The sequence below is a fragment of the Panthera onca genome, chromosome B1 (genome assembly GCF_046562875.1).
Source record: "Panthera onca isolate mPanOnc1 chromosome B1, mPanOnc1 haplotype 2, whole genome shotgun sequence".
Taxonomy (NCBI): Eukaryota; Metazoa; Chordata; class Mammalia; order Carnivora; family Felidae; genus Panthera; species Panthera onca.
The window spans coordinates 9,840,024-9,866,160 of record NC_138342.1 but is presented as its reverse complement, the minus strand read 5'-3'; the positions used below and the strand labels follow the sequence as shown (position 1 = coordinate 9,866,160).

The window sequence follows — 26,137 nt, the reverse complement described above, 5'->3', positions numbered from 1 at the left end:
TTTAAGTAGGCAGGGACGCTCTGATGGCAGGCGCTGTGGGAACTCAAAGGGACGTCATGGGCTGGACCTGAGGGAGTCAGGGACATCGACTTCTTTTCTGTGGGTGTGTGAATTTAGAGTGTTCCGGACTCTTAAACTGCAACAGCCCTTAGATGTCATCAAATACAGCCTCAGGAAGCTGAGGCCAATAGATTGAGTCCTGTTCATTTTAGGGACTTAAGGGGCATTAAGAAGTGTTCCAAGGGTTGAAATAAGGGACTTGAAATTTTTCCATTGCTTTTTGCCTGGGAAAATTGAGTGTTCTGCCAATTTTGTTTATTTTTGACAGAGAGACAGAGAATGAGTGGGGGAGGGGCAGAGAGAGAGGGGGACACAGAATCAGAAGCGGGCTCCAGGCTCCAAGCTGTCAGCACAGAGCTCGACAAGGGGCTTGAACCCACAGGCCACGAGATCATGACCTGAGCCGAAGTCAGACACTCAACTGACTGAGCCACCCAGGCGCCCCAAGTGTTCTGCAACTTTTTATGCATTAACCATTGCTACAGTCTGCTACTCCTTTCTCCCCTGCTTTGTTTCCCTGAAGGAACAAGATAGAACGCCTGGTTTGGGGCGCCTGGGTGGCTCAGTCAGTTGAGCGTCCGACTTCGGCTCAGGTCATGATCTCACGGTTCGTGGGTTCGAGCCCCGCGTCGGGCTCTGTGCTGACAGCTCGGAGCCTGGAGCCCGCTTCGGATTCTGTGTCTCCCTGTCTTTCTGCCCCTCCCCGCTTGTGCTCTGTCTCTGTGAAAAGTGAATAAACGTTAAAAAGAAAAAAAAATAGAAGAGATTTTAGCAAGGAAAAGCCCGCATCCTCTTAGAGAAAGGAAGGATTTTCTTTGGAGGCTTCTGTGTGGGTGGATGAAAGAACTGAGGCCACAGTCACAGAGGGACGAGGGCGAGAGAAAGGAAGGATCACAACAGGGGTAGGACTGAGTCTTACCAGAGAAAATGCCATTTTCTTTCTGTCTGCCTCCCGGTTTCGTAACTTTATTTTCAACTCTGCTGTGTCAGGGTGAAGCAAGCAAAGTGAATCTGTTCATAAACATGTTCTTTGTTGAGAATATAGCTCAGTGGCCCAGAGTTTTTTCTTTGAGGGCCAAACTTGATGCAGAACACTGTAGAAAAATATTTGGAAATATCACGTCTCCAGAAATAATCTTCTGTTATTCTTTCTGGGCAGCCATCTTAACAGCGAGAAACAATTTCACCCCCAAACTTAGTAAACGACTCCTGCCTTTCAGCCACGATTTTTCACACGTCCTCCTTTTGTTGTTTTCTACCGACAGCAAAATAGAACAGCGGAGGAAGGGGTCACGGCAGGCTAGGGAACAACATTGTTACCTTTTGATTCAGCATGGTTTTTTTTTTTTGCAAGCAAATTCTTAAATTGGCTAATGGTTTGGCTTTCTTTAGGCACTGAAGAATCTCCGTCGAGTGTTTTGGGAGGATGGGCACTGAAAGGCAGCTTGAAAACTGAGGTATGGCTGACAGTTCAGTTACACTGGGCTGCACGTGGTGTAAGTACTATGTCACCACGCGTAGACGTGTGCATCCTTCAGCATCACACGGCTCCTGTTCCCACTGTACTTCGGACGTTTACACGTTGTCATGGTCGTGTCCTATGCAAGGAAAGCTAATAATCTCAACACGTAGTGCCATCATCAGTTCCATGTACTCAAACCAGGAGTCACCCGCAGTCTCTCGGTGTCACCCTACATTTAAGCCATTGCCAGTTCCTACGCGTTCCATGTCCAAAATGTGACTTGAATCTCTGCAGCCGAATCCACGGCCCCCTCTGAGTGTGTGAGACAAGGTAGCAGTAAGCACGGGAACGATGCACAGTGCAGAGGAGGGTCAGCTTACCAGCAGGAGCAATGGTGCGCAGACAGGAGGGCTTGCAAAGAAGACATTTGAGTGGTGGTTCACAAGCAGACTAGGGATTTACCAGAGGGGAACGAAACGGAAAAGAGCCTTGCAGGCAAAGAAGTATGTTCTGGACGTGGAGCAGGAGGGCAGTTGTGAGCCCCAGACCCCGCAGCGGGGCAGGAACGGAGGCCTGACGAGAGAGGGGACGTGATGGGGGCGGGGGGTCGTCTTGTGTGTCGTATTACGGTGGCGTTTCACTTTTAAGGGGACGGGGCAACCACTGATGGATGAAATATGAGATTAGACTGACTTTCGTTTTCAAAGTTTGGCATGTGTTCGCTTTCAATTCTGCACAGACTTGAACGTGGTCTTTTATATTGTCACAAGATGCAAGATGCCTTCATTACCTTGAGGTTAGTCTTGCCTTCTTGTCATCAGAACCTCAGTTAACTTAGTGTTTTATGGTGCTTTGGACTTTTTAGACATTTGTACCATCAGAGGAAGAGAAAACCCAGGAAATTCTAGCAGCACCAGAAAGTCTGTATGGGAGACAGCCAAGTGGAGCAGGTAAGCCCTTTTTAGTGGTTGTCCACATTACTGTTTTCCTGGTCTGCGGTTTGACTTTCTGTTGCAGCTTAAAATCAATAGCTGATTCATAATTATAAAACACAGGCTATATGAATTTTCCTCTCACTTTTTAAAATAGGTTGGAGAGAGTTCTTTCCTATTTCATTTTTAGCATATACTCTTTTTTAGCATACACAGTTTCTCATCAAACTGACTCTTTGTCGGTTTCATATAAGGTAATTGTTTAAATCTCTTCTTACCAAGTAAGTGTGCAAGGAGGCAAACTGCCCTGGAGCAAACTCTTGCTCTTTCCCCAGCACGTGGCTCCCTGCACCTTCCTGCCACGGAAGATGCTGTCACAGGTCCTTTCCAAAAGCTGGAAAGCCCGTGCATCCCTTCAAAGCTCTGCTTGTTGTCCCTTGGACTCTGGCTGGGCCCCAGCGAGCACAGGCTGCTCCCGGTCTCTGTGCACCGTCTCCAGGGTCCACTGCAGGCTTCGCAGGAGAGAGCCCCAGGATTTACAGCAGCTCCCAAACTCTGGTCTCGGGACCCCTTTCCATTCTTAAAAATTATTGAGGATCCCAGACAGTTTTTGTTACGTGGATGATACCCATTGGCATTTATCAAATAAGAAACTAAAACTGAGTTAATATCACCAGCTCACTATAGGTTAAGCACAAGTAACATGTTTTTCATGAAAAATAGCACATTTTCCAAAACGGCAAAATGTACCAAGAAAAGTGACGTTGTTTTGCATTTTTGCAAATCTCTGTAAGTCTGGCTTTAATAGAAAGCAGTTGGTTACTCGGGGCTGTTTCTTTATTCAGCGTATTGCTGATGCTGTCTTGATTGAAGTATGTGAAGAAAACCCAGCATCACACTTAAATGGTTGGCTTTTAATAGCATTTTCAGATAATTCTGGGAACATTACATGGCCTCTAGAAAACTCCATTGTGGACTCATGAATTTAAAAAGTTAATAACATCTTAGCGTGTTGACAATAGTTTGGACCTTGTGGACCCCTTGATGGAAGATCTCAGGAGTCCTAGGAGTCCTGGGACCACACTTCGAGAATCACTGGGTTAGGGAAATAGAAACGAGAATGGTGACAGTGGACAATTATTTCTGGTTTGTTTCTAATCAGTACTGTAGCATCTCTTCTGGTTTGCACATCAACCAGGGAAAAAGATACTAGGAACTTGAGAGTATGTGACCAAATTTAAGTCTGTTCTTTTTTGTTTGTTTTTAAATGTTGGAATGTCCATATAAGCCATGTAGAACGGTCAAGGCGATTTTGGTTCAAGTAACAGAAACCCTACCAATGTTTATGGGGAATATATGTGCTCAGCATCTTAGGCAGTTCAGCTGCTAGAACAGAATTCCATAGACTGAGTGTTGAAGCGACATATTTATTTTTCATGGTTCTGGAGGCTGGAGGTCCAAGTTCAGGGTGCCAGCGTGGTCAGGTTCTTGGTAAGGGCTCTCTTTCTGGTTATGTTCTCACATGTATGCATGCAGAGAAGGAGATTTCCTACCTCCTCTGCTCTCCGCAAGGACTCCACTCCCATCACGGTGTTCCACCTTCATGATATTGAAACCTCCCAAAAGCCTCACCTCCAAATACTATCACACTGGGGACTAGGGTTTCAATCTATGAATTTGGGGGGGGACTCAAACATCCAGTCCATAGTATTCACACAACTGCAAAGTTCAGGCAGAGCAAGATCTCAGAGCCTGATGAGGTCCCCAAAGACCCAATTTCTTCCTTTTCCCTCAGCCCCCAACAGAGATAATTGCTTTCTCATTTGTGAGCCTTTGGAGAAATATCTTTGTCCTGTCATTCCTGGCCAAAATCCTGAGACTTACTCTGATTTCAGCTTACATACCTTTGTCCACTCTAAACTAACTGCTATGACCAGATGAATATGATTTGCTGGTTGACTCAAAGTGAATCAAGTGCTGTCTGTTCCTGGGGTAAGAGTAGAGTTAGTGTCTTTGGAAGCACGTAGTATCCGAGACCACGGTCTGAGTTCTTGGAGAAGGGGCTAGGAGAGCAGCTATTATATTTACTATGATGACCTTGGCTCTTTAAATTACTCCCCCGACAAACATTAGTAAGCGGGGTTCCTTGTGAGTACCAGGGAAATGGAGGTGGAGAATGTGGTTCCTGTGCTCAGGGAGTTTGCAGAAGTAACTGCCAGTGAGGAAGGTTCTCTGTGTAAGACTGATACATGCATGACCGGTGGGGCTAGCTCTGCTGGGAGGGCCTTGGGGAGGGCCTGGCTTTAAGCTGAACCAGTCTCTCTCTCTCCCCTTTAATTATAGAAAGTAAGATACATAGAAGTGCATAGCAAGGTTTCCCACATTTCACGATACCCACCTTAAATACAATTCTGTATTTAAACAAAGATGAAATCATAGCATTTGTAGTGTTCTGTAATTTCTTTTTTTTTTTAACTCAGTGTTAGCATATACAGATTGACTTCATTTGTTTTAACAGCTGAAAGTAGTCTGTAACGCATTTTCCCATTTGTTAGAGCTTTAGTGGTCTCCAGTTTTTATGGTTTTTACTATTACAAATAAAGCTGCGATGAACTTTCATAGGCATATAGTTCTGTGTTTCCCCCAAGTATTTCCATGAAAGAGAATCGGAGGGTCAAAGAATATAGAAGGTTTAAATTTCCGTAAGTGCTGGTCACTCCCCCTAAGTTGGAGCCAAATTATGGAAGGATGAGCAGGTGTGCATTAGGTAGACAAGGCGACGGAGGAGGACGGTGTGTAGGGAGCGGTGTATGTGGATCCTCACCCAGGACTGTCCAGAGTGGTCAGAACAGGGACCCTCCAAGGCAAAACCATCTGAAGGCACAGCCTCCAGAGTATGTGATCTCAAAAGCCTCATAAGCAGAGGTATCAAATAGTCCTCAGGGATCACCCCAAGACCTGAGAAGCCATTCGTGGTGACATGTTAAAAACAGTGACTGGGGCGCCTGGGTGGCTCAGTCGGTTGAGCGCCCGACTTCGGTTCAGGTCATGATCTCACAGCTTGTGGGTTCGAGCCCTGCATCGGGCTCTGTGCTGACAGCTCAGCGCCCAGAGCCTGCTTCAGAATCTATGCCTCCCTCTCTCACTCTTTGTCCCTCCCCGGCTCATGCTCTGTCTCTCTCTCTCTCTCTCTCTCTCTCTCTCTCTCTCTCAAAAATAAATAAACGTTAAAAAAAAAAAAAAAAAAAAAAAAAAAAAACAGTGACTAATTTATCCAAAACCTAGATGCGTTAGTTAAAATTGGTCTGTATGTGTTAGAGTACAAATAATTAACATCCCCTTGTTAATTGTCAAGGTGACGTTTTTGGATTCTGAAGTCTTTTTTCCCACAGTATAATCCAGATGACTTCACTGTGTTTAGGTACGATTCAATAAGAGATCTACTTACGTAAAAGGAAGTTGTTTAAAAGAAAAATGTGTGTTCTGTCATTGTTGAGTAGAAACAGTAGACCTTGTACTTCAAGTTTCCAGAGAATATAAATAGACCGTTGCTTTTGAAGGGATAGAATCTGACTTTTTGCTCGATGACATTATTTTTAAATGAACCCGTGTCACTTTGCACCTAAACCCGTGTCACTTTGCAAAGGTCTCCCTTTCTTCTAAGCTTCAGATCACCAACATAGTGAAATAGCTGCAGCGATTTGATGGACCACTGCCATTATTATAAAAATGCAGACAACAATAATTCCTGTTTTTCTGGCATAATGGCAGACACGAATTGTAGAAAACAATTGGTCAGAATCTCATAGTTCACAAGGCAGCTAGGCCACTTAGCGGCATAGCCCCTACCTTACCTTAGAAAGTTCTCAATTTGTTTCTCTGTGGTTCAGAAACCGTATTCGGTTTCCTTATTTCTCATTTTTGTTTTTGAACAGCTGGACCACAGGGGGAGCCTTTCTCAGTGAATGAATCACTTAACGTAAGTCACCGTCACGGTTTGGGTTTTGTCGCGGGGTCCGGTGTCCTGAGAGCAAATGTATAGGGGCGTCTCGCAGAAGGGCAGTCTTGTGCATTCTTCAGGAGACGGGAGGCTGCTTGTAATGTGCTCTCCACTCGAGAGCAGCACACTGACTGCTCTCGCTGCACTGACTGCCAGCCAGCGTTCAACTGTGTCCCCTGAAGTCGTGAAATTTAGTTGTTTTCCTCAGAAGGAAAGGGTCTCCCTGAATTCAGCAGTACCGCGTGCTAGTGACTCCTTAGACCAGTGTCTTGACGCATTTAAGGAAACAGAAGAAGGCCTGCGTACCCCAGACTAGGAAACTCACCTGGTGATTACTAATGCAATCCTTCAAAGAACTATAAACTTTCTATTTTTTATGAATGGTAGCAAGTTTGATCATTGGATTGCGGCGTCTGAAATTATCCTGGTGCTGTGGACAAAACCGTTTGAAAACTACAGGGCGTTTTATGTTTGGGGAAAGCTTTTCTGAAGATACTCAACTGTGATTGTCATGCATACGTATTCTTTCCCAGCGGTGGCTGTCATAATCCCTTTTGTGCTGGGAAGAAATTTTATATCTCTCTTAACGCACAAGGGACCTGATATCTTACCAGGAGAGAACATTTTGTAAAATGCTTGCAAGTTGCAAAGAGACACGTTCTTTCCGGTGCCCCAGAGAACTGGGGGAGCTCTGCACCAGCAGATATCAGAGGGCTAACTTCACCCCTTTGAAACATCCTGTATGGTAGCTGGAAACTCCTCCACAGTCAGCTGAGTGAGAAGGAAGAGAAAAAAGCCCACTGGGTTTGGTTGAGCTTTATCCTCCAAAAGGATTCCAAATGTGGAGGCCTCTACCCCGCCTCATTTCCCTGAGGCCCCCCCCCGGCAGCTGCCTTTCCCCAGTCAGGGCATCACTGTCCTTTCCAAGTATTCATAAAGTTCTGTAGCTAAGATTTCGAGTATTGTAGGGTATTCTAAGACTTCCCTCAGCTAAAAAAATAAAAGCACAATTGACAAGATTTGCCAGAGAGAGATGATGACAGAATGACAGAATCCTTCAGCATTTTTAAATAAAGAGGGGGAGAAAGGTCATGAGGGATCATTGGATGGGAAGAGAATTCATAGAAATCAGAAAATTCTTCTTACCTCTTACACTTTTACCATAACCATTTTAAAGACAAGGAGAGTAAACACAGTGGGATGATAATTTGTTAAACCAAAACTTCTTCAAAAGCACTCTGCTCTTCTGCCTTGGGGTGAAATTTATTTTTTAAACTTTTTTTTTTTTTTTCTGGGTGAAATTTAGTTTTTGAACTTTTTTTTTTTTTTTTTTTTTTTCTGGGTGAAATTTGAGCATGTGTTCTAGTCCATTTCAGCATTCCCACAGACTACCAGATTGTGTCCACTATCTTCCTTATTTGTTTTCTCTGCCTTTAAGACTTTGGTGACACAATCCATAAATAACCTTTCCTATGGTATGTTTAGGTCAAAAATTCAGGCTCCAGAACAAATGAAGAAATTCATGGCAAATCTCATAACCAAGAAGGTAAGTTAATGAATTTCGTACTATTGACGTTAGTATTAATTGTAGTTACCATTTGTCGAGGGCCTTCTGTCTGTCGGGCCCTATGCTGATTACTTCACAAAGTCGCTCTTAACTCAAGTCATATCATTTGGTAGGTGTTAGCAGCATCACTTCTGTAGCTGAGGAAACTGAGGCTTGGAGAAGTCCAGTGTTTGTTCAAGGCCCTCTAGCAGATAAGTGAGTGGTGGCTTGCCGTAAATAGCTACTAGAACTTTGCTGGTAACTTCACAGTGGATTTAAATCCGGCGGGAACACAAAATGCATAGTTCCCCGTGGTCTGTACTGTAAGACCAGTTCTAAGTACTTGTGCTCAGTACTTGTGCTAAGTACCTGTGTTGCCTTCAGACAGACAGTCCCAGTTTGGTAGATCAGGGTTGTCATGGTTATGTGGCTCTTCCCCGGGAGTCAGGCCTCCACGAAACCTATGGAGGCTGCCAATTGCAGAGGGATAGTTCTCCTCTCAAGCAGAACATAGACTTTAGTCGATTCCTGCTGTGGGCACCTTACTCCAAGAATGGGGAAAGAGGTATTTTTGTAACATGTTATGTACCGTGTTTCAAACCAAAGTAAAGCAGCCGTAATTCTACACACTCAAATACTCAGCACCTAGTTTTGTCATATCTTAAAATTTGGTATATCTGCTCTATCGGCTTTTTGGAAAAAAAATGTTACAGATAGAATTGAAACCACATTGTATGCCTCCCTGATCCCAATCCCTCTCTGTCAACCCACTCCAAAGGGAACCACTCTTCTACAATCGCTGTATGTATTTCCCCAGAAAATTGTAGCCTGATGTTGCATACACGGAGAAGCTGACCACCCCCCCCCCCCCGCCCCCGCCTTATTTGGAGGCCATTCATTTGGCATCACGTCCTGAAGTTCTGTCGTGTTGACGTGTGTAACTCCAGTTACTTGGTTTCGGGTGCTGTTTAGTATTCCACCGTGGGACTAGACCACCTTCATCCTGTTTTGCTTTGGTTGGTGGACGTTTGGATTCTAGCAACTTTTCCCAATGACGAAGAGTGCTGCCGTGCGTGATCTTGTACCTGTTTCCCAACGTGTAGTCGTGTGGCTGTGACTTGGGTGTGCAGTTGCTGAGCGGCTGGGCGCCTCCTCTGCTTCACAGACTGTGCCCAGCTGTCCCCAGGTGGTGTACCAATTACAGCTCCACATCGTCTCCTATATTTAGTATTATCAGACTCAGGAATGTTCGCTAATCGGAGGACTGTGAAACAAGGACTTGTTTTCCTTGGATACGTCTTCACAAGATGTTGCTACATGGGCTGGAGGAAAATGGCGCTACTCTGTGTAGAGTCCAGTGACCATCCTTCCACAAACCCATTTACTCACATTTTACAAATGGAAATCGCGGAGCTTACCTGACGTAGTTGCCGTGAGGACCCCGTCACAAAGATTTATGAAGTGTCCTTCCCCCTGCCACGCACGCCCCCCAAATAAGTACCGGAATGAATAACTTAACCTTTTTTTTCTTTTTTGTTGTTTGTTGATCAGAGATGTCCAATGGCAGAAAAGACAACACAGAAGCCTTAAGAGATCACAGTGTTGAAGCAAATCCTAAAGAGGTGAGTTTTCATAAGAAACTCAAGTATTTCACGGTTTGTACCTAGTGTTTTCACCGGTGCACGGAGAAAGGCTTCCCTTTTTTGTATGTATTAAAAATTAAATGAATCTCCGTATCCCTTTTATCTGTTTATGCTCTTGTGTTGTGTAAGTAGTTATTGGGATGTGTCCACGTTGTACAGTCAGGAAGGTTAAGTGTTACTTCATACCCTGCCTTTCCTTGGCTCTTTGCTGGGCCACTGAGGAGGAGAAGAGCCCTACCGATTCATTTATGACATGCCGTTGATTGTAAGACATAGCTGGACTTCAGGGATGGTAAAAAGGAGAAATACTTCTTTAGGAACATATTTTAGAGTTGTTGGATTACAGTATTTAACCAGAAACAGATTTAGATGTTTCGTATGGATTTACATTCAGATCCAAAAAAGAAAAAGACTCAGGCTCACAAAATAAGTCTCATCCAAATCTAGATGCCAAAAATGCTATCCTAGATTTAAAAAAAAAAAAAAAAATTGCATGAAAATTTATTTCAAAGGCTAGAAGCTAATATAATGTGCTGTCATTTCAATGGATGTGGTCCCAGATTGTATTGCCTTTAATATAGTCATTCTTCATTCCAGGTTGAAGAGGAAGAAAGGCAGATGCCTAAAAGAAAAAGAAAGAAGCATTACCCCTCTTCAGAAGATGAACTGGGTATGTAGAATATATATGTTCCTCTTTTAGACATCTTTGAAGATCATATTATTTTTACATCCAAAATACTGGGCAAACATCCTAGAAAATTTTTGAGGGTGATAATTACTTACTTCACAACTCTTGAGTCCAGTTTGCGTCCAGACTGGCTTGGCACTTCAAGGATTTTTCTGGACTTGATCTAGAAACTACATGCAGAAGACCCAATCACTGGGACCGACATAAACCCTGGGTTTTATGGGTCCCTCTGTAACCTGTGCCTGGACCCTGCCAGGGGCCACCAGTTTCCTTATTTTCTATCATAAACAGATGCCCCACAGAGCTCGTGAAGTGTGTTAGTGAAGCATAAATGCAGTAGCCCTTCTGTGTTTCATATTGTTGACTTTCCCATGGTCTGTAACAGTGCCATCCAATAGAACTTGTTGCAGGCGTGGAAATATTCTGCATTTGTTTTGTCTAGTACAGTAGCCAGAGCCACGTGTGGCTTGCTGTTGAGCAGTAAAATGCCGTCAGTGTGAACGGAAGGCTGGATTTATAATTTCATTCGATTTTAATTTAAATTTCAACAGCCACATGTTGCTAATGGCTACCGTATTGGATGGTACAGAGACTGATACCTGACACAAAATAGAAATGCAATAAATGCTTATTAAATAATATGTGAGAAAGAATATGTGAAAAAGAATTTCCTTTTTTGGTTAGGAGCATGTAATTATTTTTTAATTCTCGAGTTCATATTTTAGGCACCATTCATGTTATTTTATACACGTTCATAATAACTGTGTGAGTTAGGCATCATCACCATTTTGTAAATGAATTTGTAAATGAAGGTTTGGCGAGACGATGACTTCATTCCACCAACTAAATCTGATTCCCAAGCCCGTGGTCTTAATCCCTAAGCTACACCTTCTAGGTGGTAACTCATTGAGGGTGCTAACGTATCTCCAGGAACTCCGTGTGCCCTAAGCCCTTTCCATGGAACCTGCTGCTCTTTTGGTGTCATCTGAGCACTTGTGGATTTCTTGTTTTATTTTTTATATTTTACTTTCTTGGTTTTGCCAGGGCCACCGTCAGTGTTCAGTGCTCAAGTCACGTGACATAAATACATTTAGAGTAACTTTTGGCTTCACTATATCACAAGACTAAAAAAGAAGCCTTAAAGTGTCTTAAAATAGAACTATGCATTTCAATTTTCATTTAGCTTTTTTCCCTTTGTGATTCTGTCCAAACTGATTTACAGATGAAAATCCAGACGTCCTAGATTCCAGAATAGAAACAGCACAGTGTTCTGAAACTGAGCCGCAAGATACAAAGGTATTTTTTCCACATATTAATGTTAGGTTTGGGGGCAACCTAATTACATCACCGTGAATACTTATTATGATATTCTTTCTCATTCTCGTGTCCTTTTTACTTCATGTATCTCTAATAGTCGCTTTATCATAAAAGGTATATTTTTTAGGATCCTGCAAAACAACAAATACTGCACTTTATCATTTGAAGCTGTAAGGGCAGTAACATCACAGTTTATATGTAACCATTGCTTAGGTTTCTGTTCAGTCATATTCACTGACTTCAGGTTTCTAGGTGTTTTCTTCCAAAGTGTCATAGGCTACCCATGTGCTTGCACCAAAACATTGAAATACAGTGACGCATCATGTTATTTTAAAAATTCGATATTCTGCCTTCTACTTTACTTCCTGGACTTAAAATAGAAGTAGTCCAAGGCTTGGCCTCACCCACTGCCTCTCGTTCACATGGTCTTATTCTCCCCTGAGGACTCGGGGAGGCGGCTCACAAATTTGTATTTCTGCCCTTGCTCTCCAGGCCCCCGTTTCTGCATTTCCTGGCGACACCTCTTCTTGGGCACGCTTCCATTTCTGAGACTCAGTACTGCTTATTGTCTCTCCCAAACTAGTTCCGTCTCCCTGTTCTCTCTTTCCCTAATTTATTTTTTCCACTTTGTTCCCGAAGTATTGAAGTCAGCTTATATCCATACATGCGGTTGAATTCTAGCTTAGTAAAACCAGTTCAGAGTCTCTCTTTTCTCCCAGTGACCGATGAACTAAATAAAAAGTAGTGGCAGAATTTTAACAACCAGAGAGGGAGCCATGTAACGTCATGAATTTCAATTGGTCCTGGTGAAGGAAAGAAAGAGGATTTTAACCGCATCCCTCCCCCTGCCCTGTGCTGAACAAGAATCCTGAGACAGTACACCTAGATTTGGAGAGACCAGGTCGAAGGGGTACCTTTATATTTTCCCTTCAATTTCACGTAAGTTTTTTCATGTTAAATTTAGGTCAAAGATACCAACCATTTTCACTAAAAAAATCACATACCGATAATATTTTCAATGTCGTAAGACAGAATTCTTATTTTATATTTTAATTGATGTGGTTTTGTTTACATACTATGTTAGTATTACAGTATAGCATTTCAGTGTTTCTTGCTCAAAACTTTTTTGCCCCTAAGGGATGACTTCATGTGTTGCGAGACCATTGCTCTCAATCAGCCCAGCTGGATCCCCCCGGATTCTCGCAGGCACTTTCCCCTTTATCCCTCCCCACCCCACCCCCCACCCCCTCCTCCACCTCCCAACGAACAAAAGAAATCTGTTGCAAACTCCTATCAGTTCTTCTCTGGAGTTTCTCTCAAAAAGACAAAATCCAGCCTGAGGGAGGAGGAGTGATTTCTGTTTTGCAGGGGAAAAAAGAATGGCCTTGTTGCTGTAGAGTCTAGCCTTATCTCCTGTGGGTCTACCTTGGGAATTTCTATCTTTTGGTATAGCCTCACTAGCAGCAAAAACAGTTACTTTTTAAAAATTGTGCAACAAACTTCTACAAAAACTCCTAGGAAATACGCTTTGAAACAGAAAGGAAAACTTTGGGAAGGACAAAAGGAGGCAGGGTGAGGAAGCTTCTGGTCTTGTTCAACCTCTCCATAGGAGGAGAACGCAGGAGATCTGGAAGAATTATCTAAAATGAGCTCTAAGACGAACAGCACTGCCTCACGGGCCACGGACGAAAAAGGTGAGTGATACACAGACTTAGATACGTTGTTGGGAGAGACTAATCCTTCCGAGTGCCAGCGTCTCTGTCCCCAGGCTTCGCTGGCCAAAGCTGCGCAGGACTCAGCTGTCCTTCCCGGAGAAACCAGTGGCTCACACTTCATAGCCCCAGGGCTTGGGAATCGTTTTGAATTTGGATCTTAACTCTACCCAAAGTGTGCTTATCGGTTAGCCAGACTCCAGTGCCTTAACTTGGGCGGCATAGGCCTGGGGATGGCGTGTGTGCGCCTCGGTGACTGGGACCACGTAGGCCACTCGGACGGGTGTGGTGGCGACGCGGCTGCCCGGGGTCCCCGGCAGTGAACTGAGCTGTGCTCTTTCTGCAGACGAATACAGCGGCGGGGAAGCTGCTGGCGAAAAGACGGAGCAGAATGACGACGACACGGTGAAATCTCAGGAGGTAAGCAGTCAAGCAGTATCCTTCCTGTCTTCTTGTTCAGGTACGCGAGTGCCAACGAGAAACGGAGTGCATTGAAGGCGATTACCGAAAGTTTTTGCCAGGTGCCTTTGAGGTCATTCGTGTTTTCAGCGCGCTGGGCCACCGTTTCACGCCGCGTGTCGTATCATCGGTGTCGTTGTGGTTAATCTTGTTCTCTTCATTTTCACTTCATTTCATCGGAACATTTTAAGAGACCTATTTCTGTCACGACCATGTAGGATCAGCCCAGAGCTGTACCTCAGTGTTTAGGTCAGAGAGCAGGACTGCTGAGCCCTGGAGTCTAGACAGGACGAAACGGGGACAGCACAGCCGGGTGCACAGAAGGCCCACAGCGAGTGCTGAATGGGACCCACTTTTAGGAGGGCAGGCCGACCTGCAGCCACATCCCCCTCTACTCGGGGGGATGTGCAGAGCCTTGGAGGGGGGGAGGCGGTGGAGGCAGAATCCCGCTGGCCTGAGACAGGCCCATAAATCAAGGGAAACAACCTGTACACCAGCCACATCCAGATGACTGTGACCAAGTTTGCCTGACTTGATACAACTTCTGAATAGTTCTCTTCGTTTTCTCACACTTGTGTATGAGAAGATCAGTGGCCTACTTTATTTTTTTTATAAGGGATAACATTTGGTCACAAGTGACTAGGACTGAATCCATATTTAAGTGCACACATAGGTCGACTGCAGAAGTAAAAGCTGACACTAAGCACTCACTTCCGTTAGCTCATCACCTAATCCCCAGGACTCCGTGAATTAGTAGTACAGCTCTCCGTGTTTACAAGGTGACAGAATGCACGACTGGGAATGGAGCCCTGGGCCAGGTATTTTTTTTTAAGTGACAGAGCTGGGATCTGAGACCTACGTCTTAGGAGAGAACTCTAAATCTCATTTGGAGACAACAACAAAATTTTATTGCTCTCTGTTTCCTTCCCCCTTTAGGAGGATCAGCCAGTAATTATTAAAAGGAAAAGAGGAAGACCCCGTAAATACCCCGTGGAAACAGCGTTAAAAACAAGTAGGTATTTATTTTCATGTGTTCTCGGTTCACAGGAAAGACGTTTCCAGGGGGGCGTGGTTGGCTCAGTCGTTAGATTCTTGATCTCAGGGTTGTGAGTTTGAGGCCCACATCGGGCATAGAGCTTATGTTAAAAAAAAAAGAAAGATATTTTCAAACTGATTTTCTAAGTGAGATTTTTATTTTTGTATTTTTTAGAAGAAGATTGCAAAACAGATCCTGGTGTTGTCACTGTGAGTAATTGCAGCGCGTGAGAAATCTGGGAGCATTTGCTCTGGACCTGGATAGTATATACTGCAGCATTCGTGTTCTGAACCACTTTGCTTTTTTTTAATATTTGGAAAGCATTGAACGAGTTCCTCAAATAGAATCCTGAATAACCATTTAAATAACATTTCAGTTACCAGTAACTTTACGTAAACATACTGTTTTTCAGTCCGATCCCACCCTCACGTGAGGGTTTGGTTATATAGAAATTACGTAGGGACTTACCTTCTTGTCATCCTTGATTAAGATGTAGAAAATGGCTGTTGTATGTGATTTTTAGATAATGGCTTCTTTACGGAAACCCTCCCTGTGTCTCACCTGTTACTACTCCCTATGGAGTTCCCTTCGTGATAAAATGCTCCCTGATATCAGTGCAGGAAAATCCTCAGCGATACTTTATCTTTTCTTTGTCTTTGGCCCTGACGTGTACCGTCCAACAAAATCATTGCGTCAAGACTTCACTGCATGAGTTTCAAGGGCAGCATTATTAGAAGGACAAACACGTCCAGTGTTCTGACAAAACCAAATGGGACTGGAGTCTCCACTCTGCCACTTACTGCCAGAGCTGTGCACTAGGCTAGTGATGTGAGCCTCTAGAGACTCCTGTGTCTTTGGATGTAAAGAACCGTAACAGTACCTTTCGTGCTTCTCTCAGTAGAGTTATTAGAAGACAGCAGGACCGAGGAGCCACGTGTGAATGCACTTTACAACGTGTAAGATGGTTTGCCCGAGTTGGGGAATATTAACAGTGGGCCATGCCACGTCCCCTCCAGTGCTCCTCTCCCAGCATAGCAGCAGAGCGGCCGGGGACGAGGCTCGTGGCAGCCCCGGTCCTCCTGTGGAAAGACCATGCGTTCACAAGCACGGCATCCATGTTCTCTTGGTAGACCTAGCCAACGGCAGGAGACAGGTTCCACAGATTCTGCCTACGTCGTAGCGATCTTGAACCTTCCTTACGTAATTACTGACTTTCTTGGTGGTGACAACTAACTGCTGACTTCAGTTTTTTCTTTGTTTAAATTTAGGTAGAACAGTCTCCACCTGGCAGCAAACCAAAATTAACACAAGCAGGTATGCCTCGAGCGTTGCTCTGCACGGGCTCTAGGGACAGAGCGGAGGCGGCAGCCTATGGGGGAAGGTTTCAGAGTTTCATTGTTTCTCAGTGAAGTGGGTTTCAACAGTTGCCCTCGTAGCCCTGGGAGACTCTTGCTACTGGCCTTTCTTGTGACAGGAGCCCTTCTTGGCTTCAGGCTTCTTGAGGAAGCCTCCAGAGAGGAGGGTGAAGGCAACCAAAAGTAAAATAGGGGCGACACTGCCGTGTCCAAACCATAATTTACTAGGTATGTTTAAGGGAGAGACGGGTCAGGCTGGGGACTGGGCACTCGTACCAGGAAGATAGGAATTGATATTCAAAAGCCTGTTGTTCTCACACAGTTTTGAAAGTAGCCTGTGCAGTTCTAGAGGCAGAGTGCAAGAGATAAAATTGCTTCCGTTATTTTGGTCCTCGTTCCAAGGAGAAAAATACTCCAGAATGTTGACAATGATTGGCCCGGGGTGGTGGGATCATGGGAACATTCCGTGTTCTTTTCGTTACCTGCATTTTCCAGAATTTGTACAATGTGTATATATTACTTTCGTGGTTTAAAACTTTGTACTTAAAACCAACAAGACCCATCGGTGGGTTTTAAAGGATTGGCGCAGGCAAAAAGATGAATGTGACCACGATTTGGGATCAAATAAATAGCTGGTTAGATCAGGAAAGGTAAAGCAAAGGTAAAGCAAAGGTAAAGCAAATACGTGATTTAAAAACTTCTCCACATTTAACTGATCACATTTGATCTTGTGATCAAATTCCAGTTTTTCTTGTCTCTTGGAAAATTAAGGTTGGCTGATTATTATTATTATTATTTTTATTGATTTTTTTTTTTTTACAAAGGGGACTTCTTATGTTTGGTTTTTAACCAGTTTTTATTCATAACTTTATAATATTTTGAATCCATGTAACAAGAAACTTGTTATAACTTGAATCCCCTCTAAAGAGTCTAACCTGAGCTGCGTGATCAGTGGTTTGGCAGCGATTTTCTGAGTCTGGGTAACGATGGCCAGTTGAGGCAGGCTTCTCCACTGCCAGCCTTCTTGACGTGACTGTTCCCTCTACATCAGTGAGCGATGCAGGGAAGGGTGACCACACGGTCCTCACCCAAGTGTCTAGTGAGCTCCCCCATAACTTTAGTAACTTCAGACAGTGCCTTAAACTAAACTTCAGATACACCGTCAGAAAGCTGTAACATCTACAGGAAGCATGTATGTAAAGAGCAGGCACACACAACCTAAAATCGGCCTCTAATATGTGCTTTTCTCAGTGCTCCGATATAACTGTTTACAGTCAGAGCATTCCAGCTAGCATGCACTTGTGATGTGCCTCCGAACAAATTACTCACATCAAGTTACCTGGGCCTCATTTTTCCTAACTGTAAAATGGGGATTATAACAGAGAGGGAGCTACACTGAGGTCTCCGTGAGGTCTCTCGTCCTGATGCGCAGCTCCCGGTGTGTCCCGAGGTGTCCCAGATGTCCCTTTCCTCCTCCTTTTCTGGGTTCAGAGCATTCGAGCTGAAAGGGTGGGCTAAGCCAGGTCCTCAGCTTACAGGTGAAACACTGAGGCTTGGGGAATTTAAATAATTTTCCCAGATGGCGCAGGTGACCTCTGACGGGTCTGAAGCACAGATTTGGAGGTCTCGACTTGGATTCAGATGTACTTTCTGCTGGGTATTCTGACTCGAGCTCCGCTTGCCTGATACAAGATGGTGACAGCTGGGGTAACAGGGCATTAATCAGCACTGGTACTTTCGGAGACAACAAGCCAGACTGTTGAAAATTGATTTTACACCAAGTATTAATGCAGAGATTTTCCTTTTCTTAAAGATGAGTCCAGTAAAGAAACCACTACCCCACAAGAAAGAAGTACAAGCAATGTAAGTGTTAATTTTCTCATCGAGGTACATCCTTTAGGAATAAACTCAGTAAGTGTTCAGTTAACCACCCTTTTCACTTTATCGTTACTGCTTCTAGGATGATGGTGAAGAAAAAGCAGTAGCGAGCGTGCGTCGGAGAGGAAGAAAGCCCAAGCGCTCGCTCACTCTGTCAGACGACGCTGGTATGTTTCTGGCACGTTCTTAATTGCGGAGTCTTACCGTTTCAAAATCACCTTTTTAAGAGTTTTTCTCTGGATGAGGGAAAATCCAGTGGGGCACAGCTAGTATTAATATTACATAAATATGTGTGAAATGGCTCTAATCCCATGTCAGAAATGGTACATCCCAGATGCTTTTCTGAGTACATGTGGATTTTTCGTGAATGCTGGCTGTGAACTGCCTAAGTAAACTATCCCAAATGTGTTTGAGATTAAGTTAAACAGTTCTGAGTTGCAAGTGCTGAAACAAAAGGAAATGGAAAACCGCTTCTTCTGCCTCCAAGTCCCTCATATCCTACGCTCTAAGCGCCATGACTCTCCTCTGGAAGTGTCTCGGGGAATTGTAGAATCCAGGTGTTACCCTTCTGTTTGAGCAGAATCTTCAGAGCCAGAGAGGAAACGCCAGAAATCAGTGTCTGAAGCCACCGAGGACAAGAAAGACCCGGAGTCTGAGGAGGACGAGGAAGAGGAGGAAGAGGATGAGCCCTCGGGAGCCACCACGAGGTCCACCACCAGATCCGAGGCTCAGAGGTAACGGGGGCAGAGAGCTTCCAAAGGCCTTCACCAGCTTCTCCCATCAGAAAGCAGCTTCGGGTTTCACGGGATTCTCTTTTCATTGACCCCCTCGTGCCGCGGCGTAAGCTGTGTCCTTTCCTTGTATCTTGAGCAGAGAGCACGTGCTCTCAGCCCTCGCACCCTGCAGTTCTCGGAGAAACCCGCCTTCCACCCTCACATTCGAGTCTTTGCCAGGGTCCCAAAGCCTGTTCGGTGGAACCCGTTCGGTCCCGGTACAGCTCCTTACTGAGCGTCACCCGGTGTCTCGGATTCCGTGCTGGGCCCGTGGGGGAAGGGAGGCGCGCACACAGGCCCCGCCTGCAGCCGGCTCAGCTCCAGCGAGAGAGGAGGCAGGCACACCCGTCACTGGTGAGGCGCGTGCAGCCGGTGGCACGGACCAGGTTGACCGTGGGAAATTGCCCGCACGCGACCACTTTTTCCTCACATGAGTTAACTTCATGTTTCCCAGAGTTCATTCTCCCAGGCCCTGGGTCAGCCAGAAGCCTCTGGAAGACAGAGTGCCGTGGACAAATGAGTTTTGGGAGTGCCAGTGAATTCTTTGTCCTTCAGGAGTCCCCGTGCACATGAGAATATCAAGGGCTTGGCGTGGTCCTAGAGGAAAGAACCTGTTGAACTTTGTCTGAACAGACATTATTCGCCAGTTATACCCCCACCCGCACCTGTTAGTATCAGTCAGTGTTCTTTTCCCCAGGGCACATTTTGAGACCTGTTGCATCACTTTATGGTTTATTAACCTACTAAAGCGAGAGTATTTTCCATGTTTAAGGTGATTCACAAGCCGCTAATTGTGGTATCATCTTCTGTCCTTTCATTACCCAAGATTCAGCAAAAAGTTCAGGAACATTTATTTCAAGAGTATCACTTGATTATATCTATCAGCGTCGTATAGCAGTAATAGTGACGTGTGTTTACGTGAAGACTTAAAATCAACCTATTTCTTTTAGGTTTCTTTTTTTTTTTTAATGCTCATTTATTTTTGAGGTAGAGAGCGAGCAAGCAGGGAAGGGGCAGAGGGGGAGAGAGAGAGAGAGAGAGAATCAGTGCAGAGCCCAGCACAGGGCTGGAACCCACGAACCGTGAGATCGTGACCCGAGCCCAAATCAAGAGTCGGACGCTCCGCCGCCTGAACCAGCCAGGTGCTCCGAAATCACCGTTTCTGGTCACTCCGCACTTAACTCATCAGCAGCCACTGGCGCCACAGTTTGGTTTCTCCAAGAATCCGATTTCAGAGCCACAAGACTTCAGGAGCTCGCATGGTGAAGAGAGGGGGCGGGTGGCCTCGTACTTGGTTTTTAGCTGCAGCAGCTCAGATAAGCAGAAGAGCCAGAGTCTGGTCCCCTGCGCGTGGTAGAGGGCGGGGAAGTGGAGCGCAGTCCCCTGCATCGGGCTCAGAACCGCTGCAGGGCCACCGCCTCCGCGGGGACAGTCGGGCCCACCTCACGGCCAGTCTGTGGGCCTTCTTGTGGTCTCTGAGTGAGCATCTGCAGGTAGCGGTCAGGCATTTCGAATTCATTCTTTGAAAACAAACCTGACTTGACTTCGGATTCCATGATCGCCTAGGTTGTCAGCGCTCTCCTTAACGTGCCTTCAGGGCTCCTGACTTACAAAGGGATTCTCTTGTCTTAGTTTCGATTCCTTGGCATCCGTTGATTGGTTCCAGGGCCCTGGCTCTGGTTAATGCCAGATGCTGGGGGTTGGCCGGGGTCTCCACGTAAGGTTAGTGCTGCTAACCTGTTGCGCCCACGGCTCCTCTCGGAAGGCCTTCCCGCAGCGGGGTCCTCGGGGGCGGGGAAGCCACCCCTGCTTGGCATTCTATCCCTTGTGCGCAGTAGGAGCTGGCCTCCCAGAGGCGTCTGCCCTTGTTCTGGATCTGCTCCGGGGGCGTCTCTCCAGTGTTGCCCTAAACGCTTGTGGGCAACTTCTAGGTGTCCCCTTACTTTGAACCCCCTCATCATCCATGTGTTCCCCAGAGTTTCCATGTCACTCCGGAGCACTTGCTCTGCACACGTGTCCTGCACAACGTGTGGGCTAAGGAACCCGGGAGAGGATCGCCCCACCTTATCTCGTAGGGACGCGCTGCAGCCAGCCGTGCTCCCGGCTCTCCGTTCTCCGCTGGAGCCGCACAGCAGCTCACACGAGCTTTCTCTCCCGGGCTTCCTGGCGAGCCAGCTCTCCGGTCCCCTGTTACCTGTGCAGACCGTTACTCGGCCCAGTCCCAGGGCCTCATCCGTTAGCCTTGTGACTTGTACTTCTGTGACTCTGGGCCCTTACTCTCCCGCGGGGAGCACTGTGGGGATTGCTGTCTTGTCAGCCAGTGTATTTGTTATTATCACAGATTCCTCTTCCTCTAAATCATGGGAAAACCTCCCACACAATCAAAGCAAATCCAGAGCCGTGCGGGCAGTTCGTGGTAGACGACATCAGGTCCCCTTTTTACCATCGGTCCGGAAAACCAACCATTTTCTGCTTTTAGTCCCCATTCTCTGACTCACCCACGAGGAGCCTTGTCCTTTCGGGACAGGCCCCGGGACTGGAATGCTGAGGGTACCACTGCCCGGTGTTTCTGTAATCTGTTTCAGAAAGCATCCTAGCAAGCCATCGGCACCTGCAGCATCCAAACATGGCAGCCCAGAGACAGTTTCTTCTAGAAATCGCCAAAAATTAGCAAAAGAGAAGTTATCTGCCAGCGAGAAAGTTAGTAACTCTCCCCCATTAGGAAGGTAAGTCCCTGCTTACACTCCAAGTCTTTTTTAATGCCCTGAGCCTATTTTTGGTGCGATAATGTTTTCTTCCCAAGTTCCTTTAAGATCTGTCTTTTGGGATCATTGGTTTCCCAAATGGAAACCTCCTCCAGAAGGAATTGGAGTGGCTGTGGAAGGAATGTCGGCCCTCCTACATGGACTTGCCCTTGACCCTTGTGCGCCTTCCCTGCTGGCTCCCGTCCACCAGGGCCGAGGGCGAGGCGTGTTTCTTCCCAGGTGGCCACGGGTCTGAGTGCTTGGCTAACCCAGCACAGCATGGTCGGGCATCTCATAGCCCTGAACCATTTTGTGTTTTAGCCGGAGCGTTGGCGAGGCGATGGGGTAACGAGCAAAACGGCCGCTTCTGGCTCAGCCCCCACCGTCCACAGCCCCCTTCGTCCTGCCGCTTCCCACAGGCTGCGCCGAGGCCTCCTTTTTGGCCTTGGCTTGTGCTGGGTCTCCAGAGCCCTTGCCACCAGCCCCCAGTAAGCCAGGCACTGCCATCCTGACTCTCCCTCCTCAGGAGGCCCCCCCCCTCCCCCCCCCCCCCCCCCCGCTGCTTCGGTGTCTTTGCTGTCCTTCCTGCCTCACCTCTCGCCTGCTGTGCGGAGGATGGCAGTGGGTCCCCCTCTGGACTGTAAGCTTCTTCCTTGAGATGCGGGGCGTGTCTTACTTTCCGTACGTCATAGCACCGAAAGATAGAAGATTCTTCACGCTGTACAAAAGCTGCCGCGACCTGTCCTACGACAGTTTGCTTCTCACAGCATATGGGTGTGTATAATGTGTACATGCGCTGATATCCCCACGTCCTGGAAAGGGAAGCGGACTAAAGGGCCAGGCGCCTTTCACATAGATTCTCCATTTAATCCTCATTATGTGGAATGTGGTATTTATCCTTATTTCATCAGGGAGGGGATGAATCTCAGGAAAGGCTGGTCCGTATTTCCCAAAGCGGAACTGCAGACCAATCATGGACACTCTCGCTAGGAAGAAGATTGCCATTCTGCAGGGTGGGGGGGCCGAGAGTCTGCGTTGCCAACAGCCCCAGGTGATGCTGGTGCCGCTGGTCACAGACCGCATCCTGGGGGGTCCCACCCAGCCCCCCCCCGGCCGGGAAGAAGCACCCTGACCGAGAGCTGCTGTTCCCTGCCACATGGCATGGGGCACAGGCCCGCCATACACCGGCTGCTCGGCAAATAGGTGTTCACTTAGTGGCCGGCGGCTTCCCCCACTCGGCTCGAGGTGGACGTTAGCTCATGCGGGCCCGCCGGAACCGCGTCCTGTACAAGCGCAGCCGACTCCGTTTGAGTTCTGTCCCTGTGCCATCAGAAGAACGATAGAGCAAACGCATTCTCCTGTCGGTGTGGCCCCACTGGTCCGCCCCTGCAGACTTGGCTTCCGCGGTGTTCTCCTTCCCGGGTAGCACACGGACAGGCGCGGACACGTGCCTGCGTACCCGGTACTGGACCCAGCAGCCGCCCTGGAGAAGCAGCCTAGCGGACGCGGACGCGTGGACGTGATTTTCAACTTTCCTTGGCCCCAACCGCACCAAAACGGTTTTGCAGCATCACCTGTGTTCACATTCTGCCTCTATCACCGAAACAAAATTTTTGTGAACGAAATTTAATAGAAGCAATGCCGGTGGCATTTCCTATTTGCCGGAGGTCTGTTCATATGTCGTTCTAGAACGATGACTGTATCCTCTAGTTGGAAGAGAGCAGCTCGCTCTGTGATGACGACGACTTCCCGGAAGGAGTTGCTTTTGAACTGGGGCCTAAAAACGCGCACGTTTGCTAGACGGGAGGTGTGGGTGATTCTCCAAGAATTCACATGTCAAAGCACGAAAACGTAAAGGAATGTCGTGTTTGGGAACGGCAGGACTTCGGCAGGACCGTAGTCCAGGGTGGTGTAGAAGTCAAGGGCTAACTGTAAAGGACTTTTGAATTCTCGGGATGACTTTATCTTGAAAGCCATCAGATAGTCAACAGGGACATCCATATAATACTAAACAGGACAGTGACGCGATTCGTTGGGGTTTCCAACAGATCATTGTCACGGCAGACAGGAGAGCGAGGAGATTGGCCAGAATGCTCTTAGGAAATTCCAGTGCCTTTTTTTTTTTTTTTTTAAAAAAACGTTTATTCATTTTTGAGAGAGAGAGACAGAGTATGAGCAGGTGAGGGGCAGAGAAAGAGGGAGACACAGAATCTAAAGCAGGCTCCGGGCTCCGAGTTGTCAGCTCAGAGCCTGATGGGGGGCTCGAACCCATGAACCGTGATGTGAGCCAAAGTTGGACACTTAACTGAGCCACCCATGTGCGCCTCCCCCACCCGCCCCGAACTCCCCCTCCGGTGCCTTTTCTACCATTGCCAGCCCTTCTCTGTAAACTGGCCCGTGAAACACCATCAGGCCCTCGCCCAGACGTAGCGGACAGCCCTGCTGGGGTCCCACTGGCCGTCTCAACTTGGGGCAGTGCGTGGAGGAGGTTACTTTGTAGACAGAAGAACTAGGACCCAGAGAAGAAGGTGCTTGGACCCAGGCGGGCACCCGGAGCGTGAGGGAGCTGGAAGCAGATTACAGGCCTCCGAGCTGCCCTCGTGCCATTTGTATGAGGTGGTCAGCGCATGACCAGTCAGCACTCCCCCCCCCCCCCCCCCCCGAGCCACCTCTTCCTGCGGGAACGTGACCCAGGCTTTCTCCTCCTGGCTCTAAAGTCCAAAACCTCCCCTTGTTTAAAGAACTCCCAAGTTACTGAAGCCGTTCCCTTCAGCTCTCATCACTGCCTTGACTTTTCTTTCCTGCAGATCGAAGGCCCAGCTCTCCCCTCCTAGCAAGCGCAAGAGGGAGGCCAGCCCCCCCGGAGCCCGAACTAGAGGCCAGCAGAGGGTGGAAGAAGCCCCTTCGAAGAAGGCCAAGCGGTGATCCTGGCCACCGCCGCCCCTGGCTTGTGGGGGACACCGCGGAGAGAGGAGGGACGAGCCTCGGGGCCATAAGCTTTTTTTTTTTTTTTTTTTTTTTAAACCAGGGAAAGGACATGCATGTGCTCTGAGTTTCTAGGTGCAAGCTTTTTCTTGTTCTGTTTTAAACAGCTTTATAAACTACTGTTCATAGAAGATATTATGTACATTTATTTCAGATAAAGGAAAATAAGTTTACTTTGTATCTGAACTCAAAACAAAGTAGTTGTATATTTTAACATGTGAAATTGGGATTTCCCGATGGGACATGTCACTAATGCGAACCCTTCCAGCCCATCAGACACCAGGCTGCCTACTGGTAATCTGTGTACAGTATATAAACATGTAAAAATAGGTTGTATTTTACTCTATGTATGATGCTAATCAATGAACACTTTATTTATTTTACAGAGAAAACTTATCTGTGAACTTTACTATATATCTGTTTATTTTATTTTATTATTTTTTTTTATAAAAAAAAGGGGGTGGGGTGGGTTTCAATGCTATGCAGTCATCAGTAGAGATGTTTTAGGACGCTGCCTGCCTTGTAACTATATGAATATGACCCGGCAGGAAATACAGAATCTTCTCGCATGTATCCCAGTAAAGTAGTTTAGCTCCAGAAAGGGTCTGCATTGCTTTTCTGTTCACAGCTGTGACTGTTTTTAAGAATGTACCTTGTTTTTAGATTACGCTCGCCTCTGTGGCTCTCCTTCCAGCCCCACTGGCGTGCGAGGTCCTACATCCCGTCACCTGCAGCAAAAACCTCTCTGTCGGTGTTCGTTCCTCCCCTCTGTGCTACTCCGAGGCTTCTACCCATTTTCTTTCCATATTGTCCTTTCTCGGTGACGAGAAATGCATTGAGATTAGGTCACTCCTGTCTATCGAGCTTCAGGATTTTATGTTGTTTTATACACGGTGATTTCAAGATAGAAACTGGCTTTATCGCCAGGTTCTTTTTTAAACATGTTTTAACTCCCATATGAACAAACTGTCCAACCTAAGTTTTTTCATAAGATTAAATTTTTCTTAAGATCAAATTTGTCTCTAGCAATGGATGTGATGAGTTGCCAAATAATTGAGATTATTTTAAAATGTTTTGTTCATATTGTTTTATAATTAAAATTTACATTCAGTGTGTGTGAATTTTTTTTTTTGACTCTTAATGTAAGGTGGATATTTCTGTCATTTTACATGGTTTCTTACAAGATTTTATATATAAATTATAAGATGTTTCCAAAACTTGAGCGGTAAGATTTTTTTTTTTTCCGTATTTTAAATGTTCTTCCTGTGAAAAACACTTCTTGTCTTCAAATACTTGGTGTTGGAGATACTGTTCATTTTCACTTTCAAATAGGAGTCCATGGTGGCCCCTCGGTAGAACTGAATGTTGGATCTGGAAGGGACCTTGGACACAAGAACAAGAGAGTTACTCGTTTTCATGTAAGTGGATGAATTTAACCAAAGCTCAGAAATGGAAAGTGGCTTTTCTTAGTCAAGGGAAGAAGCCAGAGTTGGTTCCAAGGCCCCAAAGTCCTGGAGCCACAGTCTCTGCACTGTGGGGTTTAGATT

The 26,137-nt window shown here is 46.3% G+C and overlaps 1 protein-coding gene across 2 annotated transcripts in view; it reads left to right on the top strand.

Annotated features, from left to right (window-relative positions):
* BOD1L1 (biorientation of chromosomes in cell division 1 like 1) overlaps window positions 1-25,705 on the top strand; it is a 53,321-nt gene extending 27,616 nt beyond the window's left edge. The window contains exons 11-27 of one of the 2 annotated variants that reach the window (XM_060655420.3): window positions 1,453-1,517; window positions 2,388-2,472; window positions 6,390-6,433; window positions 7,940-8,000; window positions 9,552-9,622; window positions 10,241-10,313; window positions 11,554-11,627; window positions 13,258-13,342; window positions 13,707-13,780; window positions 14,756-14,831; window positions 15,030-15,064; window positions 16,124-16,169; window positions 18,024-18,073; window positions 18,171-18,255; window positions 18,669-18,822; window positions 21,447-21,587; window positions 24,413-25,705. In XM_060655420.3, coding sequence (XP_060511403.3) covers window positions 1,453-1,517; window positions 2,388-2,472; window positions 6,390-6,433; window positions 7,940-8,000; window positions 9,552-9,622; window positions 10,241-10,313; window positions 11,554-11,627; window positions 13,258-13,342; window positions 13,707-13,780; window positions 14,756-14,831; window positions 15,030-15,064; window positions 16,124-16,169; window positions 18,024-18,073; window positions 18,171-18,255; window positions 18,669-18,822; window positions 21,447-21,587; window positions 24,413-24,530 — 1,337 coding nt within the window. In that variant the 3' untranslated portion in view covers window positions 24,531-25,705. The remainder of the gene's footprint in view (window positions 1-1,452; window positions 1,518-2,387; window positions 2,473-6,389; window positions 6,434-7,939; window positions 8,001-9,551; window positions 9,623-10,240; window positions 10,314-11,553; window positions 11,628-13,257; window positions 13,343-13,706; window positions 13,781-14,755; window positions 14,832-15,029; window positions 15,065-16,123; window positions 16,170-18,023; window positions 18,074-18,170; window positions 18,256-18,668; window positions 18,823-21,446; window positions 21,588-24,412) is intronic. The other variant, XM_060655421.3, reaches the window with a different exon arrangement.
* The last annotated feature ends 432 nt before the right edge of the window (window positions 25,706-26,137 follow it).